General features: G+C 40.8%; 2 protein-coding genes across 3 annotated transcripts in view; one reads left to right on the forward strand and one right to left on the reverse strand.

The window, feature by feature from the left end:
- Positions 1–6,727: 6,727 nt before the first annotated feature.
- On the forward strand, positions 6,728–10,313 carry marveld3 (MARVEL domain containing 3). Of its 2 annotated transcripts, none has more exons than XM_047363665.1 (4): positions 6,728–7,171; positions 8,557–8,811; positions 8,905–8,996; positions 9,456–10,313. In XM_047363665.1, the coding sequence occupies exons 2-4, from the start codon at positions 8,567–8,569 to the stop codon at positions 10,064–10,066; spliced, it is 948 nt and encodes a 315-aa protein (XP_047219621.1). In that variant the 5' UTR covers positions 6,728–7,171; positions 8,557–8,566; the 3' UTR covers positions 10,067–10,313. The 2 variants fall into 2 exon arrangements, with proteins under 2 accessions (XP_047219621.1, XP_047219620.1); XM_047363664.1 differs by having other exon boundaries at positions 6,729–7,171; positions 8,554–8,811.
- A 1,337-nt stretch (positions 10,314–11,650) lies between these two features.
- Positions 11,651–22,248, reverse strand: part of phlpp2 (PH domain and leucine rich repeat protein phosphatase 2) — a 50,482-nt gene continuing 39,884 nt past the window's right edge. The window contains exons 12-19 of the mRNA XM_047363590.1: positions 22,226–22,248; positions 20,112–20,312; positions 19,772–19,934; positions 19,550–19,680; positions 19,136–19,249; positions 17,700–17,894; positions 17,392–17,623; positions 11,651–17,313 (exon numbers count right to left, since the gene is read on the reverse strand). The exon at positions 22,226–22,248 is cut by the window's right edge and continues 133 nt beyond it. Of these exons, the coding sequence (XP_047219546.1) occupies positions 16,042–17,313; positions 17,392–17,623; positions 17,700–17,894; positions 19,136–19,249; positions 19,550–19,680; positions 19,772–19,934; positions 20,112–20,312; positions 22,226–22,248 (2,331 nt within the window). The 3' untranslated portion in view covers positions 11,651–16,041. The remainder of the gene's footprint in view (positions 17,314–17,391; positions 17,624–17,699; positions 17,895–19,135; positions 19,250–19,549; positions 19,681–19,771; positions 19,935–20,111; positions 20,313–22,225) is intronic.

Raw genomic sequence — 22,248 nt, forward strand, 5'->3', positions numbered from 1 at the left:
TTGATGAACAGTGCTTGTGGTAACCTACATGTAAAAAAAAAGAAGGAAAAAAAACATATTAGCTGGTGTAGTTAGATTTTGGACACAAATAAAAATATCTTAAAGACATAAGCTGATTTACTTTTTGCATTACATTCACAAAATATACACAGAAATGTTATCCTGAGGTTGACAAGTCAGCATTTTACATTCATTCACAATCAGGCCTGGAATTAGGAGGATGTGAGCCCCTGGGTCAGAGCCAATAAGGTTGCTCTGCCCAAACAGGTGTCTTTAACTCTTATATAAACTTCACCAGATTGATAGTTAGATACAAATTAACATAAAGGTTTTTAGTTCTCATTTATATAAAAAAATATCGTAATTTAAAATTTTCCTTTGTTTATTGTCCCAATGTTTATCGTAAACCCCTCCTTGAACCGCCACCTTAACGTGGTGGAGGGGATTGAGTGCTCAAATGATCCTAGAGGCTATGTTGTCTGGGGCCTAAATGCCCCTGGTAGGGTCTCCCATGGCAAACAGCCTCTAGGTGATGGGTCAGACAAAGAGTGGTTCAAGAATCCCTCATGAGGACCAAAATATCGAGGCACGTGACGTCGCCCGATACGGCGGAGCCGGGGTCACCACCCTGGAGCCAGGACTGGGGTCGGGACTCGTCGGAGAGCGCCTGGTGGCCGGGTTGCTCCTCGCGGGACACGGCCACGTAAAGCCCGAACGAGAGACGCGAGCTGTTGCGGCGGCAATCCCAGAACCCGGTGGTGGACACCGGCAGTAAGGGATGCTGTCAAGCTGAAGAAGGAGTCCTATCGGCTGTGGTTGGCTTGTGGGACTCCTGAGGCGGCTGACGGGTACCGTGAGGCCAAGCATGCTGCGGCCCGGGCTGTGGCAGCGGCAAAAACTCGGGCCTGGGAGGAATTCGGTGAGGCCACGGAGAAGGACTACCGGTTGGCCTCGAAGTGATTCTGGCAAACCGTCCGGCGCCTCAGGAGGGGGAAGCAGTGCTTCGCCAACACTGTTTATAGTGGGGGTGGGAGACTGCTGACCTCGACTGAGGACATTATCGGGCGGTGGAAGGAGTACTTTGAGGATCTCCTCAATCCTGCCATCACGCATTCCGTGGTGGAAACAGAGGCTGGGGACTCGGGGTTGGACTCTTTCATCACCCAGGCTGAAGTCACCGAGGTGGTTAAAAAGCTCCGCGGTGGCAAGGCTTCGGGGGTGTATGAGATCCGCCTTGAGTACCTCAAGTCTCTGGATGTTGTAGGGCTGTCATGGTTGACACGCCTCTTCAACATTGTGTGGTGGTCGGGGACAGTGCCTCTGGACTGGCCGACTGGGGTCATAAGAAGGGGGACCAGAGGGTGTGTTCCAACTACAGGGGGGATCACACTCCTCAGCCTCCCTGGTAAGGCCTACGCCAGGGTATTGGAGAGGAGAGTCCGACCGATAGTCGAACCTCGGCTTCAGGAGGAGCAGTGTGGTTTTCGTCCCGGCCGTGGAACACTGGACCAGCTCTATACCCTCTACAGGGTGCTCGAGGGTTCAAGGGAGTTTGCCCAACCGGTTCACATGTGTTTTGTGGACCTGGAGAAGGCATTCGACTGTGTCCCTCGTGATGCCCTGTGGGGGGTGCTCCAGGAATATGGAATTGGGGGCCCTTTATTAGGGGCCATCTGGTTCCTGTACGAGCGGAGCAGGAGTTTGGTCCGCATTGCCGGCACTAAGTCGGACCTGTTCCCGGTGCATGTTGGACTCCGGCAGGGCTGCCCTTTGTCACCGGTCCTGTTCATAACTTTTATGGCCGGAGGGGTCTGGTTTGCGGACCAGTGGATTTAGTCTCTTCTTTTTGCGGATGACGTGGTCCTGCTGGCCCCCTCTAGCCAAAACCTACAGCATGAGCTGTGGCGGTTCGCAGCCGAGTGTGAAGCGGCTGGGATGAGGATCAGCTCCTCCAAGTCCGAGGCCATGGTACCCGACCGGAAAAGGGTGGCTTGTCCTCTTCAGGTTGGAGGGGAGTTCCTGCCTCAAGTGGAGGAGTTTAAGTATCTTGGGATCTTGTTCACGAGTGAGGGAAGAATGGAGCGGGAGATCGACAGACGGATCGGTGCGGCTGCCACAGTGATGGGGGCACTGTGCCGGTCCGTTGTGGTGAAGAGAGAGCTGAGCCGAAAAGCAAAGCTCTCAATTTACCGGTCAGTCTACGTTCCTACCCTCACCTATGGCCATGAACTTTGGGTCATGACCGAAAGAACGAGATCCTGGATACAAGCGGCTGAAATGAGCTTCCTCCGTAGGGTGGCCGGGCACTCCCTTAGAGATAGGGTGAGGAGCTCGGCCATCCGGGAGGGGCTCGGAGTAGAGCCGCTGCTCCTCCACATCGAGAGGAGCCAGTTGAGGTGGCTCGGGCATCTATACCGGATGCCTCCTGGACGCCTTCCTCGGGAGTTGTTCCAGGCACGTCCCACCGGGAGGAGGCCCAGGGGACGGCCCAGGACACGCTGGAGGGACTATGTCTCTCGGCTGGCCTGGGAACGCCTTGGGCTCCCCCTGGAGGAGCTGGAGGAGGTGTCTGGAGAGAGGGACGTCTGGGCGTCTCTGCTGAGTCTGCTGCCCCCGCGACCCGGTCCTGGATAAGCGAAAGATGACGAGTACAATGAGTACGAGTGTTTATCATAAAGTCGTGTAGCCTTTTTTTTTCCAGATAGTGTCAAAACCAGTTCAGATAAATAGCTTCTTAACAAGAGATACCAAACAGTTTATCTGCTCTAAAAACCACAAAAAATATTATAAAACATTGATTTTTTTTTTTTTTTTACTTTAAAAATATTGTAATATGAACACAGAGAATTCACTGAAAATCTTGATTTCTGATTTTTGGTTCTCTATAAAAATGGCAATTTCTCATTATTTTCTGGAAGTGTATATTTTTTGGTGTACCACACAGAAGCTATTTCCTGTTTTTCAAGCACTTTCTGTGTTCTCAAATCAGCTATACAGTCCCCCAGTCCTTTTCAGGAACTGTTTTGCCATTGTATGTGTAAGAAATCTATATCCTCACTTCAATGAATCACGTGTAGTAGCATTTAGATGATGTGACACATCCCAATTTTAAATAATCTAATGAATTGATTTACATTAAAATTGTTTAGTTTGTGGACAAGTGTTAAATAATAGTTATACGGTAACCTGAGAATTCTAATTCTGCAAATTTTGTAAAAATTTGCATGTTTCTTTCTCAACATAACATTTGCTGCAGATAGACCTATTGCTGCACACTGGTCAGTTGGCTACTAACATTTCCATTGCTTACAAATAAACTAAATTCAACTGTCTGGAGATAAAGTCATAATGAGGGAAATAAAAGTGCCATCTATTCCTGTTATTAAGGTACTGCTTTTATAAAACTGCTATTAACAAAATTAAGAGGCATCTCTAGCAGCTGAAAGGCTCTTTTCCATTACATTTGCTTTATTTCTGTTCTAAATCTTGTTTCAAAACTGATATTGTGAATACATAGTATTTTTAAGCAGTTATCATACCATGGCAATTTCATAACAACCCATGCCTAGACACTAATATTATTTTATTAATATTTTATCATTAATAAACGATTCTCAAATGAATGGTGCCCTGGGTGAGCCCCTCCTTCTGCTACCCCTCAACCATTTAAAATTAAAAATTAGATCCTGGTGCAGCATGCTATGCAGTGCAGTCCTGCACAAAGTACATAAGCTAATCGTCCTATTCTCAAGCGTAAGCAGGGGTCGCATAGTCAACATTTGGCGTGCCAACTACTCATTGACTGTACCTGCATAAAAGTAATAGAAAACTTGTTCAAGACACAGTTGACGTAAATGTTATATTTTTTTAATCTTGTGCTCATCTGCCCCTTTCTCGTACCACCCCGGGTAGCTGCCCATATGGTCTACAGGTCCTTCTCAAAATATTAGCATATTGTGATAAAGTTCATTATTTTCCATAATGTAATGATGAAAATTTAACATTCATATATTTTAGATTCATTGCACACTAACTGAAATATTTCAGGTCTTTTATTGTCTTAATACGGATGATTTTGGCATACAGCTCATGAAAACCCAAAATTCCTATCTCACAAAATTAGATATTTCATCCGACCAATAAAAGAAAAGTGTTTTTAATACAAAAAACGTCAACCTTCAAATAATCATGTACAGTTATGCACTCAATACTTGGTCGGGAATCCTTTTGCAGAAATTACTGCTTCAATGCGGCGTGGCATGGAGGCAATCAGCCTGTGGCACTGCTGAGGTCTTATGGAGGCCCAGGATGCTTCGATAGCGGCCTTTAGCTCATCCAGAGTGTTGGGTCTTGAGTCTCTCAACGTTCTCTTCACAATATCCCACAGATTCTCTATGGGGTTCAGGTCAGGAGAGTTGGCAGGCCAATTGAGCACAGTGATACCATGGTCAGTAAACCATTTACCAGTGGTTTTGGCACTGTGAGCAGGTGCCAGGTCGTGCTGAAAAATGAAATCTTCATCTCCATAAAGCTTTTCAGCAGATGGAAGCATGAAGTGCTCCAAAATCTCCTGATAGCTAGCTGCATTGACCCTGCCCTTGATAAAACACAGTGGACCAACACCAGCAGCTGACACGGCACCCCAGACCATCACTGACTGTGGGTACTTGACACTGGACTTCTGGCATTTTGGCATTTCCTTCTCCCCAGTCTTCCTCCAGACTCTGGCACCTTGATTTCTGAATGACATGCAGAATTTGCTTTCATCCGAAAAAAGTACTTTGGACCACTGAGCAACAGTCCAGTGCTGCTTCTCTGTAGCCCAGGTCAGGCGCTTCCGCCGCTGTTTCTGGTTCAAAAGTGGCTTGACCTGGTGAATGCGGCACCTGTAGCCCATTTCCTGCACACGCCTGTGCACGGTGGCTCTGGATGTTTCTACTCCAGACTCAGTCCACTGCTTCTGAAGGTCCCCCAAGGTCTGGAATCGGCCCTTCTCCACAATCTTCCTCAGGGTCCGGTCACCTCTTCTCGTTGTGCAGCGTTTTCTGCCACACTTTTTCCTTCCCACAGACTTCCCACTGAGGTGCCTTGATACAGCACTCTGGGAACAGCCTATTCGTTCAGAAATTTCTTTCTGTGTCTTACCCTCTTGCTTGAGGGTGTCAATAGTGGCCTTCTGGACAGCAGTCAGGTCGGCAGTCTTACCCATGATTGGGGTTTTGAGTGATGAACCAGGCTGGGAGTTTTAAAGGCCTCAGGAATCTTTTGCAGGTGTTTAGAGTTAACTCGTTGATTCAGATGATTAGGTTCATAGCTCGTTTAGAGACCCTTTTAATGATATGCTAATTTTGTGAGATAGGAATTTTGGGTTTTCATGAGCTGTATGCCAAAATCATCCGTATTAAGACAATAAAAGACCTGAAATATTTCAGTTAGTGTGCAATGAATCTAAAATATATGAATGTTAAATTTTCATCATGACATTTTGGAAAATAATTAACTTTATCACAATATGCTAATATTTTGAGAAGGACTTGTATATTAAAAACTGAAAGAATAAAATAAGATTATGAATAACTAGTGAGATTTATTTTCAAATTTTGCAGAAAACAACACAATTTCCTTCAGCATTGTTCGAAAGTATGAATTACAAGTAGAAAAGTTAAGTTACACTTTTACAACTATCTAACAATATCTTGATGTACAAAACCCATTTGGGGTTTTGTTTAAGAAAGCAAGGATGTTTGAGTCCAAGGATAAAATCATGCAAATCAAGTTTAAACTGTTTGTAATCTCTTCTCCGTCTTGCAAATATACTTAAATAATAGTGACTCCACATGCTGCCTGATAGGCTTATTGACTTTAAAGCCTAACTTAACTCAAAAGTCAATTTGATTATATGTAAATTTATCAAGGGAAAGAAAGTTGTTGTAATTAGGTTCTTTGTGAGATTTATTTTTCTTGGAAGTAATGAGTGCAGCTCAACCACAATTCTTAAAATATTTTTTATTGGCAAGAAATATAATTAATGTGCTTTATTAAATAACTTAAAATAAATATAAAAATGACATCTATTTCAAGTCTAAAGCACAAGTATGTTATATGTTTTATGGTTGTCTCGCCATGTCTGCCTGTTCTTCCTGCCTTTTGGTTTCTCCATAGAAGTAAGATCTTCCAGGAAAAACACCATAAGCTTAGCTTTGCGCTGACAGCTATGGTGCTAAGGACCTGTATATCAAAAACTACCGCTTTAAACAAACCTCTTTTACTTTAAATTATTGTGGAGAAATTGTCGATTTGGAAAGAAAAGTCAAATGGAAAAGTATAATTTCACAAGTCTAGGAGATCTATTTAGAGTAATTGAAAACGTATCAAGCTACAGCTTGCTAAATTATATGGTTAAGTTTCAATAGAAGTTCAACTTGATCACAAATAACTTACTTTTAAAAATGGTTTCTTAAAGTAATATTTACCCAACAAATTGGTTTCCATGAACAGGAGTCCGTTTCAGCACACCACAGTTAGACCCACACTTTAGGCTGATTTTATGGTGTTGACTCATGCAAATATAGACAAACAAATCAGTCAGTTAGTGCTCTGTTATTCTAGTAGGGATGTAAATTACCTCTTAGTGACATTTATATTGAAAGGCATCTTTTCCACGGCGGAAGTACTTTAAGTAACGCGAGTACACACACGGGCACGACGCTTGACCTCGTGCTCTGTGTCCGGGTTGTGGCGTGAATCGCAAATCTTTGGACTTTTGAAGTTAATTCAATCTAAAATAAACAACTTTCATCACAATTCCCAGTGTACACAGAAGTCTAGTTTTGAACAGTGCCCAAATAAAACAGTAAGAATAAGTTATTTAACGCCAATCTGTCCTAGTTTCCTAACTTGTCAACCTGATAAAAAACAACAGTTTTTGGTGATGCTGCCTTGATCTACAGATAATATGTATTCAGGTTGCCTATGTGGAGGCACGGACCCTGACCCAGTTCTCCTCGATGCAATAGTCCATTATTAAGTCAGTGGAGATAAAGTTACACAGACCAAACAAAGAAATCTCATTTCAAGTGGGCGTGGGCAGAGAACAGGTGAATGAGGAAGGAAACCTCCAACCGGAAGATGTTGGATACAGGTAGATTGTGTTGCTGTTAACGAAAACAAGGTGAGCTAAGAACGGGATTTAGGGGTAAAACAACATGCTTTGGGTTCTACATAAAACCAAAATCATGCCAGTTTTCAAATGAGAAGCTCGTTGATCTAAGCGGATGTTTTGCTCCTGTCACGAAGCGAGTGTTGCTATTAAATGATGAGCTCCAACTTAAATCTCACTGTTTGCTAACATTTTCGTTTCTGTTTTAAAGTTGTTGGGTTTTGATTTTTTTGCTGCCAGACTTGAACTTCTTTAAACTTTGTATAACTAAGGACATTTCTACAATATCTGCAATTATTCTTTAAAGATAATTTAAACCGAGTGTTGATTTACACTACAAAATGATACAATTTTCACACTATATGTCATGTAATGAGACTCAATTTGGCATTACTAAAATTATTTCTATTAATTGTTCATAATGCCAGATGATGAGAAAGACATTTGTTACAATTAACTTTTTCAGCCAGATTTAGTCAGTTTACAAACATAAAGCTAATTTGGGGGAACTCAGGCGATGATGACGCCATGGCTTTGTCAGCTTCTGACAGGTTAAGCCTGGACAGGAATGCATTTGGGTGTGACATGTTTGAATCATCCCCACCAATAAAATTAAACACATTGAAGTTTGGAGACATGTTCTGTGGTTTGATAAAACTAAAATTGAGGTGTTTGACCATTATGAGAATTGCTATATTTGGAGGATGAGGAGGAAAGCTTGCAAGCCTGAGAATACCATCCCAACTGTGAAGCACGGAAGTGGCAGCATCATGTTGTGGGGGTGTTTTGCTGCAGGAGAAACAAGTGCACTTCACAAAAAGATCAGGCAGGTAGTGAAATCTTTGGCACAAATTGGTCTTTAAACAGACCACTGGTGTGAAACTCCAGTCCTCAAGGGCTGGGGTCCTCAATGTTTAGATGTGTCTCTCTGTGAACACACCTGAATCACATAATTAGGTAATTAGCAGGACTTTGTAGAACTTAAGTGCATGAGGAGGTAATTCAGTCCTTCATTTCAGGTGTGTTGGACTTGGGACACATCAAAACATTGCGGGAAACCAGCTTTAAGTGGACTGGAGTTTGACATCCATGGAATAAACATCAAAATTCTCTCATCATGCTGGCATTAGGCAAATAAAAAAACGTTTTGTAATTCTAACAGACCTAAAACAGAAAACATTTAGTCAGATTTAATCTCAGCCAGTGATAAGAAAAGGTTATGTCTATTTATGCAGAATATGTGAACATCTGCTTTTAACTGTAGATGCTCCTCCTTACTGCTCTGCTGCTTGCAGTATCTTGTAGGCTCCCTCCTCTTCGATTGAGGCACAAGCCAACCATCCACTCTGTTTATTGGAGATAGTAATAGGATTCATGTCCATAATCTTCTTCAGCAGGCAAAGGAAGATGCCAGACATGGGAAGACAGCATCAGAGGAGTGATGTGTCCACAGAGTACAGGAGCAGGGATTACTCAGACAGGGGACAGCACTCTCAGTATGATAACCAGAGACACAGCCAAAACCCAAGAGAGGTGGAGGAGCGAATCAGCAGTGACAGAACAACCAGAGAGAACAGAAAGAGAGAAGTGACAAGTCCTCCTTTTCACAAGGGGGCAGCTGCATACATAGATCATATAGGTCCCTCAACACTGTAAGAAAACATCTAAAAAACACAGAATATTTTTATTTTAAGTTGCAATGAAGGTCATGTTACACATCTGAAACAAATGTATTGTCTTTATAGGCCCAGAGAAACATCATTGTATCACCCTGAGGTTTGTGAACAACAGCACAGACAAGCTCTGTACAATTTAAGATACGCCCTAACTGCTAGAGGCAAGTATATTTACTTTAAGGTTCTTCTTTGAAGCTCAGGCTCAAAATTGTCACACTTCAACATTTCAGTATATTACTATATAGCAATAGACCCGTAATGACAGATGCAATGTGTTTTTTAGCCTTGTTTTTTCAGTTTATTTATTAAATGTTTTTAGATTTAGATTTATTGGGTCTTACACTCCATTATTTTGATAGTTACCTTTTCTGCTAAGTGTATTTCCATTTGAAATTTACAGAATAATCCTAAATTGCAGAATCTTAAACTGCATCAAACCTGCTTTTTTATTGAAGTCTGGAGTTCTCCGACATAAAGTTAGATTTTACAGAAAAAAATAGATCTTTTGTCAGAGATAAAAACTGGTCTCTGGAAATCTGGCCTTTTGCTTAAATGTATTTTGTGGACCTGAATTTTAGTTTTAATCTTGATCTTGCTGCTTTCTGTTCCATGTATCTCAGGTATCTGCCAGCTCAAGGAGATCTTTGTGAATCTTCTTATCATAATCTGTGCCGGAGTGCCATACAGCAACAACGGGGGTTACCGCGACCTGGCCAGCCTCGGAGGAATTTACTATTATCAATTTGGAGGCGCCAACGCCTTCACTGGAGCTGATGCAGACAGGGTCAAGGAGCTGGACCGCCTCTTCCACCAGCTCAAGCGGCCTCCATATGCCTTTGCTATGGCCTGTGGTGGGATTTTGATGATATATGCCTTTGTCATGTTTGCCCTGGGGGTCTTCAGGGTCCCTTACCGCTGGCCCCCTGTGCTGCTTGGGGAGGCTCTTGTAAATTTTCTGATCGGCTTGGGTTACATCCCTGGGCTGGTGTTCTACTTTATTAAAATACAAGAAACCTACCAAAACCCCATCTGTCTGGAGAGAGAGCAAATGTACAAGAGCAAAGGACACAAGGGCTTTGAGTGCAGCCTCAATGGTGCAGATATCGCAGAAGGGCTGTTTGGGGTGGCGGGGATCTTTGTTTTCATCTTTGGAGGGGTGTTAACAGTGAGAGCCTTTAGATCCGTTCGAGAGCTGAAGAAGGAAAGAACAAACGAGGACAACCATTTGTAAATTAGCTTTTTTTGATCACATTAGAGCAAAGGTTAAACAGATTGTAAGGGATTCAAGTCTTTTTCTATGTTTCCTGTGTATGTTTTAATGCTAAAATCTTTAATGCAAGTTAGAATACATTTTTATTCTTTACACTTCTTACTTTTACTTTTGGATTGAGCATCACATTTTGTAAATGTAATAATAAACAGCCTAAACTGTATATAAGGTTTTACTATATGGCAAATAAAAACAGATAATTGAATAATTACTTCTCTTTCTTTAAGTGAGATGTCTAACAGAACATTCAGCCTCCTGGGAAAATATCAAAATCTGTTGCTAATATGGGATGTGTTAGGCAGCTCTAGAGATGGTAAAATAGATTCAAAACTCATCATGTCACCGTGTATCATTCCTTGTATGTGATTTGGACTGAACCTTGTCCACCCACATAAGAGGGTGAAATATATGTTTTTTACATATATTCTATTCTATTTGAATCAGAAAATTACCTTTGCACCTATGAATCTAACATCTATAACTTTCAAATTTTAAGTTTAAAGTTCTTTGTCTATGTAGGCCTCAACTGAAACACTTCTTTTTTGGAAGTGGTGTGATTCCTTCTCCTTTCAGTTGAAAAAACTTTTTTTTTTTTTGGCCTCTTCATGAAGTCTGACAAAGCTAGAGATATTTTTCGTCTCTGGTGGTTTGAAAACATTCCCAAAAGAGAAGTTATCAGCTGTAGTTTTGTTGCTTTGATGTACATTTATACTAGTGTTTGCTAGACCGTAGAGTGCATTTCTGAACTTCTCCAGCAGGTGGCACCTACAATGTTGAGCAATGCACTCACATGTTACATTTTTGGGCACATTGTGGTGTTGTTGCGCATTAAACCATATCAAAAGTAACCCATATGTGGAAAAATATACTACCTAAGGAAGACTACATGTGGAAATACCCGGATGTATGTTATATAAAAGGGTGTTTTCACTGAAGACGTCGTGTTTAGCCAGTAGATGTGTCTGTAGGTTAAGATGATATAAAAGATATCAGATGGTGTTTAAGTAAAGCAGTTCTGGCAAGTATTTTTTTAGCTTGCAGATTTCATTTACCATCTTTAAGCTTTGCTAAAACACTATCCTTATTTCTTAATGAAATTAAGACATGAGTAATAAAAAAAAGATAGTATTCTAAGGTATTAACTTGCAGAAATCCAAAGCTTTGTTGCATGCTGCTTTCAGAGACAAGACATTGAAAAAAGGAAATACAGCCTTTAGCCTTTAGGTTAAAGGCTGTATAGATACAGTAGATATATGTGTTTAAGCTGATTGTTTTACATTGCTTACCCTTTAGGGGCATATTAAACCACTGTTTGTAGAACAAGTTTAAATTCCCATCTAAACTGTAGTGTTTTAATAAAAGAAACTGATTCAAATTCAGGAAAATGTACAGGTAGAATAACATCCTAATGCAACCATCCTGCTATTTCACTCCCTAAATTTTAGACATTTGAGATTTATCATGAAGTAAACTGCAGGCATATTGTACATAGCAGCTAAAAACAATCATAAACATGGTAATTAAAATGAAAGCCGGACAAAACCATTCACAGTAAAAAAAATTTATTGCTACTTCGCTTAAAGTTAATTGAAAAAAACTAATTAAAAACTGAAAATAATAACAGCGGCATCTGAAATAAAAAAGTGATTATCTTTTATTCCACAGAATGTTCAAATGAGTATAAGTCTGACTGAAAAACAGCAAAAGTGCTGTTATCTCCATTCCTAAACAATGTTATTGTTTATTACTCAACATAAATTTTTAGCTGCAATCAGCATGCTAGAAAAAATATATTGATATGCTTCATTTTATACAAATAAATCGTATTTGTATATACTATATGTTTCTCAGCTGACTCGTATTTAGGACATACTTCCAGTATGAAATACAGTTACAGTTAGTACCCTCGACGGTGCCTTAATGAGTGACAGTATTCTGAGGAATCCCAATAAGTTTTGATTCTCTAGCGATGAGGGAGATAGAAATTTGCATGATACAACAAAGTACAAAAATAAACATCAAGCTTCTTGGCATTGAGAAAAAAAAAAACAAATACTCAAGCATATTTTGAAAAATAATCTGCAGAAAGGAAACATGACACTAAACAGTGGCTACTTTGGTCACATGTTATACAGTTGGAGCGCCTCTGATCTTTTTCGTTCACAGTTCACACAGTTACAGTCAAACCATTGGTCACACAGGCATGCATGCACTTCACACTACATAGAAACACAGATACTTTGCTTGTTTAGATGTGCAAAGAGGAAGAACTCCTCCAAAGTTAGTAAATGAATCATGACAAAACGTCGTAGTCTGCTTTAATCTACATTCCCTCCACTTATGTGTGAGAAATGTTTAACGAGTATTGTGCCAAGTGTTTGAACCAAAGCACATTATTCACAGCTCCCTCTTCTTGTGCATTCAGTCTTACTAATTTCAGTGCACAGTGACTGCCTCATCCGAAATCAAATATTCCTGAAGCTAAAACAAATATGGCATCAAACAGGAGACAGTCACAGTTTAAGAGGGTCAAATGGTGTCAAAAATGGACTCAGTTGGTTTGGAGAACACTACAGAGAAATGCCATTCATTTCGGAATTGGCAACAAACCACAAAGACAGCAGGTCCAAGGGAGGGGCAGACTCACAGAAGATGCAACAGGTAAACACAAGCTCAGCTACATCATACATACACACAGCACTCAATATTAAGACATTTTAAGTGACAGGATTTATGTGGTTTCAGGTGGTAAAGTGACACTCATTTATATTTACACTTGACACCTTGCATATTTTACAAGAGAACTCAAAAGATCACACTGTTTTGTGGAACCTCTGGGAAAGTTCAAGCTCTCCTCTGTTGATTTGCACAATCATAATCTGTCTCAGAATGTCTCCCGTGTCCATGAATGTCTCACTGACTTCTGTCAAGACGCTAGACGCCTTGAGCGAACCGTGGACATCAGAACTGCAGAGTCTCGAGTGTTTGGCATCTCTGACATAGATGGATAAAGTGACAAGAATGAACTATTACCCTCACCAAAGTGCTCTGTAGGTCAAATCTGGTCTTATATAATAAATAATTGAAGGACTTTAGTAGTATGCATGATTACAATTTGAAGCTATGATTTTTATTGTTGTATTATGTTTAGGGTGATTTTTAGTTTTAAAATCTGTTTTAAATATGTTAAAGACTTAACAAATCAGCATATATTTTAATAAAATGTTAGCCATGAATATAAGCAATGGAATATGTTCAGTTCTATTAGTGAAGATGATAACAAAAGTTAAAGGTTGCATAAAAATGGCACGTGTAATTCCAAGGAAACAGAACCAAACAAGTTCTGGAAATAAAAGTTGTATTGTGACAACTACATCAAAAACGTCCCAACTTTTAATGACATCCTTTTCATCTATCATCGGCAAACAAGAAACTGAGAACTCCTCATGGAAAACATCCACAGACTTAAGGCCTATACAACCTCTGCAATAACAGAGAGGTTTCATCTCTCTCTGATTTAGGGGTTCCTTCTGTTTGCTCTTGACATCATCTGGGAAGAACCTTTTTCTTTCATAATGTCCTACAATTATTATATACAAATGCTGCAATGGGAGGGATCTATGAGGACCTCCCAAAGGTCCTGCCGCTGAGTTCTTGTGGACTGTTAAGTGTCGTAGCCGGAAAAAACTTTGTTTTTGTTCTAGACAACTTGAGCAACATTACAAATTCTCTGTTCTTGTTGGGTACACACTGACCTTTAAAGATGATTCTTAGAAAAGCGGAACACAGATAGATAACTCAAAGGACTTCTACTTTTAAAAATTACTTAGAGGAGCTTTAAGGCAAAAAGCTATAGTTCACGTTATGCAACAGATGCGGCATACCAATGCTACTGAAGTTAGGGTCAAAGTAGAACGAAAACCATAAAACTAAAATAATTATCGCTGACAACAGCAGTTATCAAACATTGGCCCATTACCATCATTAATATGACTGTAATTTATTTCCTTGGATACAGCAACCTTGGCATTTATTAGCAATGCTGGTAAAGATAATCAATTAAAATAATTTTTTAATGCAGCAGTATAATATGAAACAAAAAAAGATGAATACAACCTTTAATTAACTACATGCTTCATGTGGGGGCAAATACAGTAATAAATAATTGTTTCTTACAAAACTGCTGTGCCACAAGTGCGGAGACTTTTTAAATGTATAGTTAACTTTTTTTTTTAGATTAGAGAGGGTGTCTCTGAACTTTTTAATTAGTAATGTTTTACTTCAATTTGATTAATGTTAATTAGAAGTAATGGTACTCTAACTTGAATATAATTTTTGGCCACTCTACCCACATCTGTAGTATATACAGTCAGAGCAAACCTCAACAAGCTTTAAACAACGTGAACTATGACAAACAAGGCTGGACCATGTTTATTTATCATCTGATACAGTGAGGAGGATTGTAGGGGAGGTAAAAGATCTCAAAGCTACTTGTTAATGACCAATTCATCTTTATCATGGGTGCCAATAATTGTCGAGGGCTCTGTGTACAGTACATGCAATATAATGATACCAGATGCTAAAGCTTTGGATGAGGAAGAATTTATGACATACTCTGAGTGACTGAAAAAGGAAGTTCTTCTTATATCCAATCCCATATACTACTGTTGCTCTCATATCTTATTTATTGTGTGCTGAGATCTGAAGAAGCACTAACCAGTAATAAAAATATAGCACATATGGAAATGTACGTAGAAAAAACAATTTCAAATGATATCAAGACAAGTTAAGCCTCTATGCCCAAAATTCAGTCCCTGAAAGATTGGATGGATAATTTTGATTGTTAGAACATTGTTGTTAAAACTTTGCTGACCAAATATATTTGTTCTGATTAATTTACATATATTGTTCATGTCATGTCAAGTGACGGAGTTATAGAATCGTTCAGCAATGACCACCGCTCAAGATTTGAAAAAGTAGGCAGAAAGATAGAGGAAATAATTCATAGTATGGACTAGATGTGTGAATGGCCCTTCTGTAGGGGCAGGTTTGTTCATCACATCTCTATATAATACAACTGACACCAGCAGCCTTGAATATTAATAAATACAAATAAACTCTTTGCACAATGACTATTATCTGACTGATTTGTTTTAAATGATTAATCAGATTGTGTTCAAAACTACCTAAAGTCAAAATATTTGTTTTTATTCTCTGGAATGTAGCTTCTATGGAGATTGTTCTGTTGCCACTAGTTGCTGACATTGTTGTACTTTAAACATGAATTTATGGTTGAAAAGTGAACAGTGAAAAGATGTCCTCGTAAAGACGTCTATTGATGTTTAAATGTAGTTGAAAGGTGTTTGGCTTTCACATCTTTCTTTGGACTTTATTTAGATGAGATTATAGGATACAAAGTAAAATTTGTAATATATTTTTCTGGGCTAAAGACAACATCGGGTCAAGTTTGAACAGCCATAAAAACATGTCCATGGACGTCCAGTGTGAATGTACCAACACTTAACCGGGATACGTTGAGCTCTCTGATGTGTCATCCGTAGTAGGCACTTTTTCAAGCTTCAGCACTAATCCATCTCTGTAGAACCTGAGACACCTTTGGGTTCCTGGAGGGGACATTTACCAAAATCGTTTCTGCACCCATCAGACTGCTTAACTTTCCAAGTAAAGGGAAATGCTGTTGAAATATTGGACATGTGGAAATGTTCAGCCCTATTGTGGTGGATACTCAGAGCAAATTCTGTTTATCTCTCTTTAATGGCACAGTATCAGTTATTGACAATGTTCTAAAGGCTTTTCTTGTCTTTTCAAAAAATATTCAAATGGCAGCTTCTTCCAACTATACCAGCTGTAGGAGATAGTCTCACATCTCCAGAATGACACATTCCAAACTCAAGCCAAGTGGCCGTCCCAGCATCCTACAGGGCTGTATCATAGACTTCCTGCTGCAGGATGGGAGCAGGGCCTGGCCCTGGAACTAAGTTGGAGGCAAATGCATGAGGTTGTGGGTGATCCCACAGTGGATTTTTTACACAAGTGGGTGTTGGCGGTGTGGAGATGCCTGAGACAAGAAGGCTCTGGCCTTTCAGTTGCTCCCTGACCTCCTGCTCAAGATCAGGAGGCACAATTAACTGGTCCTCTGGGTCCTGCTGAGCTGGGGCGGTGAAGTAGCCCGATTTTTTCTTAGGTGCCTCAAGGGCCACCTCAATAATATTATGACTCTCCTCCAGGGCCACCACAGAACCATTGGACAGCTTCTTACCAAACAGGCTGGACGTGGAAGGTGACTTCTTGAGGTCTCCATTCTCCCTCCCACATACAGCCAGCAAACAGCCATTTGTAGCAGAAACCACCACGCTGTTCTGTCTGCGCATTTTACCATTGCGATTTTCAAGATTCAGCTCCTTAGGGCTCCAAGGGGCCCCTGACCGCAGCTGGAAAGCACAGCAGTGAATGTCTACCTCCACCTCTAACTTGCTACCATTAGAAATGACACCCTCAAGTGGAGCTTCATCGTCACTGTCTAAGCCGTTGTCAGACTGGTTGCTTGAGAATGTAGCACTGGAGGGCTGACGCTGGAAAACACCAGGGTGGGTTCCTGTTGCAGCTGGACTTGGCATCATGATCCCACAGAGTGTAGGAGCAGGGTGGAGGCTGCACCGCCTCTCTGGGCGAGACGCAGAGCCAGAGGATGGGTGCTCGTCCGAAGCAGTAGACCCTGCCTCACTGCCCACTTCAGAGGCTGACGTCTCACTGCTGAACTCAGTACCGATTCCACTGCTGGACGAGAGGTTTCCTGGATCGCTGGGGCATGGGGTCACGGACACCGGAACAGGGGCATGGGATGGACCCCGCAGTTCATCATTCAACACTGCCGGTTCACACGTGCAGCTGTCCTCACCAAGATGCAGCGACACCACCACAGCTCCGATGTTGTCCTTGCAACCATAACTCTGGGCGAGTGAGCACAGTTTTTTGGCGGCAGCACGTGGATCCCGCACAGCCTGCACGGTGTACACAGCTTCCTGATAGGACACTCGCTCAAAAAGGGCCCGGTTCCCCAGGATCAGGAACTCATCCTTGGCACAAAGTGGCTCGGTGTGCACCCAGGGCTTTGGAAGCACCCAGGGAGACAGATAGGAGCAGCCCAACAAGCGGGAGCAGCACGTCACTCCACTCACTTTGTTATCCTAGAAAAGAAAGGGCCATAGGAACATTGCATCACATCTTCACATATAGAATATGCAACTTTTTGGTGTGAGTATTACCTCTGTTATAATGGCTTTATTGACTTTAACCCTCTCCATCTCCTCAGTGGAGTACTCCAAGCTGAAAACATTTGACAGCTGTACAGGCCGTCCATCACGACACAGAACCGCCTGGCACGTGCCCACATTAGCCACAGTAAGGCTAAAGAAGCCCCCAGGCTCGGACGTCTCACGGTGGATGTAACACAACAAGGCAGAAGCACCGAGTTTCTGTCCAGCCATGCCAAGTTTCCTGTTCAGCAGGAAAGAAACTCCTAACAAACTGTTCTGCTGAACGGCAAACACAGTGAACAGATTGTTAGTCTTACCTGTGTGAGGTGAGGAAGGTGTTACACATATACACTGTGTCAATATTTGAGTGCTGTAGTTCTTCGCAAAGCACATCTCCCATCGTGCACTGCAAGAGTCGTGGTACCTCCTCATTGCGGTCGCCATCGAAGATGCCGTAGCACCCTTCGACTCCATCTCCAAAACAGTCCACAGCAAGCACAGAAACACACAACCTGTTCCACACAGACAAAGTCACATTAACAAAGAGATGATTCAGGGTCCCCTTTGGGTACCTGTTGTGGCCATGACCCCGCAGAAGCAGCAAGGAATGCAGGGGTCTTAGATCAAAGTTAAAAGCGCTTCAAATTCAAAGTAACTCACTGAACAGCACCATTATTTGTGTTTTGTATTTAACCGCACAGTTTTGGGTTTTATTGCAGGTTGCTGCTTGTTGAGGACGCCGAGGCTGAAGCTTCCCCTCGGCTCTCTGGTTGGACTGGCATCTAAATACTGTGATCTACACGTTCTTTATGCCTTACTTTCAATTAAATTGTAGTGCCTCTAAATCAGTTGCCTAATATTGGTGGGTGGAAGTCAACCCACAATACGAGCTCTGAATTTCCATCTGATCTCATAAAAATGCCTCTCAGCAGAATCTGACGCAGGTAACCTGTTGATGATGTTGCACAACAACATTGTTCAAGCATTTAAAGCACAAAACAAATTAAAACAGCCTGCATGAGACTCGCTACATTAACTTGAGCCCTTTGGAGAATTGCCCTCTGAAACTCCACCGCATGCCTCAGACATTCGTCAGGCGAATGCTGTGAGTTGTAAGCCATGCCACTTTAGTTCCTCAATCTGAACAGGATGCTTTGAAAGCACACAGGGCTCGTAATCTCAATGGATTGATTGCGTGTTTTTTGTGGAATTATGATGTGAAAAGGGCTTTAGTTTTAGTTTTAGTTTCCATTGATCAACTCAACAAGTTTTTACTGCAAAGCCTGTTAAAAGCTAACTTTTATAGAGTTGTATACACTTTTGGTGGAAGGTACAGAAGTTTACTAGATGAAAAGGATCAAACTTGAGTAGTGATTTGCTTTTACTAATTTAGTTGCATCCCACTTTAAATGGTTTGAAAACCGGATGACTCCTGGGTAAAAGGAAGAAAACTAGGACTAATTCGAAACCTTTTGCACAGTGCTCTATTATATGCATTGACCCATTTAGGAATTGACTGATATTTTGCTACGTCACAAGGAAAAAGGATAAAGCTTGACATATAGAGACTGGATAAGAGGCAACAATATTTGACAAGGATGCATCTGCACTTGTGTCCTTCATTAAAGCAGATTTATTGGATTCTACAGTGGTTTAATTTATTCAGTTTCTGTTAGAAGTGCGGTCTAAAAAGTAATAACCTACTCTTTATTGTAAATAAAATAAATCTTGGGGGAAAAAAAGCAGAACACACTTATTCCTTTGGCCTCTCATCTCTGAGTATCCGTGCTTCCAGAGAGTCGAGGAGCCCAGGGAGTCTCCGGGTGTCAGGGTGGATTTCTGGTCTAGTTTCAGCGTGGTAATGTGACTGGAAGAAAAAAAAAAGAGAAAATAGTTGGAAACACTGGAGAAAAAGGTGTGTGCTGAATCCATAAAAACATCAACACAAAAAGGTGATTTGGGAAATGTCAATGTTTTCAAATAATGTTTTTGATTCACTGTTTATATGCCTGTGTTTTGAGCAATGTTCTTTTCTCATTGTTCACTTGCCAGAACTATTATCTATTTTGGTATTCTGATTTGCATTTCAAGGCTGCAGAATTAAAATCTTTAATTACAGACTTTTAAATGAAAATGGTGTCCGCAACTTCTGGATGCGGTGATTCACCTGAAGAGATTGAGGGTTTTGTGTTCCAGCGTGAGGCTGCTGTTGCCCGTCAGGTCCAGCTCTTGCAGCGTGGCAGGCAGGGAGTCAGGTAGTTGAATCTCAGTGAGCTCATTGCAGCTCAGATCTACAAGCTGAATGTAAAAAGCACATATGAACTGGAACATGGTGAGGACAACCGTCTGGTATTTGCAGTGGTGAAATATCAGAGGAAATGAGCCTGACCTTGATCTCAGGCAGGTTGAGAATTTCTGGGAAGACGGTTATTTGATTCGAGAGTGCTGTGAGAGTGTGCAGCCTCTTACAGCTGGACACGGTGGAGGGGATCGTCTTTAGCTTGTTCCCACTTAAATTTAGCTCCTCCAGCAGTTCCAGTTTACTTAGCTTACTGGAAACAGGAGCATAACACATTAAAACACAACCAGAACACACAAAATAAAAAATTGGTTCAACCCAATAAGTTATATTAACAAATTAATAATGGTGAATTTTTTTCTTTGATACTTTAAACACAGTTTAAACAGTCTCCAAAAAGAATAATGGTTTGTGATCTTAGCTAACACACCTGGCAGGAAAGGAGAGCAGTTGGTTGTAGGCGATGTGAAGGATCCGCAGGTTCTGGTGTCCGACTAACAAGGCACCACAGTTCTCATTCAGGTTGTTCCCGGTCAGGTAGAGCTCCTGTAGAGTGCTGAGGCTCTCCTCTGATTGGCTGCTGGGGGGAATGCTTTCCAAGGCGTTGGCTGACACATTTAAGTATTTTAGGCTAGGAAGACAAACAAACCAAAACAACATAAGAAATACATAATAATTAGGAGTAAAACGGCCTTTGTGTTCACCATATCACAAGTTAAAGGTAAAATACTTATGTACTTACATAAATATAAAAAGTGTTATAATCAGAACTTTGTAAACCTGCAGGAAAAGGATGACCTGCTATTTCTTCCACCTTGCATATTTATAGCTAGCTAAAGCTGCAGGATGTTGCAGACATAATATCATTCATTTATTCGGACGTTACAAATAAACAGCGATACAATACTTTTGCATGTATGTGCATTGCTTTGATTAACTCACAAAATCAAAATGTTGTCATAACTCAACGGAAACCGACTAACAGATTTCACAAGACAATCATAAAAATGGCATAAAGCGAGAAAAAAGTGGGAGTCTGTCAGCTGAATTACAGTGACTTGCGAAAGTATTCGGCCCCCTCGAACTTTTCAACCTCTTGCCACATTTCAGACTTCAAACATAAAGATATAAAATTCAAATGTTTTGTGAAGAATCAACAACAAGTGGGACACAATCGTGAAGTGGAATGAAATTTATTGGATGTGTCAAACTAGTTTAACAAATTAAAAACTGAAAAGTGGGGCGTGCAATATTATTCGGCCCCCTTGCGTTAATACTTTGTAGCGCCACCCTTTGCTGCAATTACAGCTTCAAGTCACTTGGGGTTTGTCTCTATCAGTTTTACACATCGAGAGACTGAAATTCTTGCCCATTCTTCTTGCAAAACAACTCGAGTTCAGTGAGGTTGGATGGAGAGCGTTTGTGAACAGCAGTCTTCAGCTCTTTCCACAGATTCTCGATTGGATTCAGGTCTGGACTTTGACTTGGCCATTCCAACACCTGGATTCGTTTATTTGTGAACCATTCCATTGTAGATTTGGTTTTATGTTTTGGATCATTGTCTTGTTGGAAGATAAATCTCCGTCCCAGTCTCAGGTCTCTTGCAGACTCCAACAGGTTTTCTTCCAGAATGGTCCTGTATTTGGCCACATCCATCTTGCCTCTAAATTTTCCATTTTTACCAAACATCTGAAGTTAAGTACAGTTCAGGTAAAACTACATTATCCAAGTTATTGGAATGCTAAGTGTAATATAGGATAAAATTTTAAATAGTGGTGTAATATGCTAAGTGTAATATAGGATAAAATTTTAAATAGTGGTGTAATATATATCACTAAACTCACTATCAGTTGAAAAACATCTTAAAGTGAAAGGTGGCAGTAATTTGAAATGCAGTAGTTCCTACATAACAGACGTTTTTAAGTCATTCCTGGTGTGTATCACACACTAAGCAGTAATTAAACTTGATGCAGTCAAATGTGAACTTTGTCATGTTTTTAAACAGTCTTGGCTGAGTAACCACTTCTAAACACTTAAAATCTTGCAAGCTGTGTGGCTCTTTACTACACAAAAAAAAAGTAAAACAAATAGTGATAATCTTTTGAGTTTCTATTGTATGTTTTGCCTCTATCAGTCCTGAACACAACTCTAGTTCAGTGCATGTTTCACACTTCAGAAAACATATCAGGAGACCCGAGTTTTTTTGCTTTTTTTTTCAGAAGTCGCTGCCATAAAGTCTCCACATTAGAGACAGTAAAGTGCATCAGAGCAATTTCAACATCTAATGGGTGCTAAGTGGTTTACCACACAGGAAATAAGGAAGCAAAAGATGCTTCATTTATGGTTGGGAATGTTGCATTGATCTTGACATTCGCTCCATGCATTCTATTTGGTGGTGCATTACAGTAACCGTACACAGAAACATGTCAGGAGTCAGACTGCTGGTAAAAAGTTGTAAAACAGAGGAACCTGTGGACGAAGGATAATTAATACCATCATAAACAATTGACAGCAAAAAGCCCCTTAGAAGGTTGGGAGACTAACTTTAAGGCCTTGTAAAAGAGATT

This window comes from Girardinichthys multiradiatus, chromosome 4 (genome assembly GCF_021462225.1).
Source record: "Girardinichthys multiradiatus isolate DD_20200921_A chromosome 4, DD_fGirMul_XY1, whole genome shotgun sequence".
Classification (NCBI taxonomy): domain Eukaryota; kingdom Metazoa; phylum Chordata; class Actinopteri; order Cyprinodontiformes; family Goodeidae; genus Girardinichthys; species Girardinichthys multiradiatus.

Coding starts and splice junctions, on each gene's coding strand:
- marveld3 (XM_047363665.1), top strand. CDS start 8,567: ATGCCAGACATGGGAAGACAGCATCAGAGGAGTGATGTGTCCACAGAG. Junction 8,812..8,904: donor CATATAGGTCCCTCAACACT/GTAAGAAAACAT, acceptor TTGTCTTTATAG/GCCCAGAGAAACATCATTGT. Junction 8,997..9,455: donor ATACGCCCTAACTGCTAGAG/GCAAGTATATTT, acceptor CATGTATCTCAG/GTATCTGCCAGCTCAAGGAG.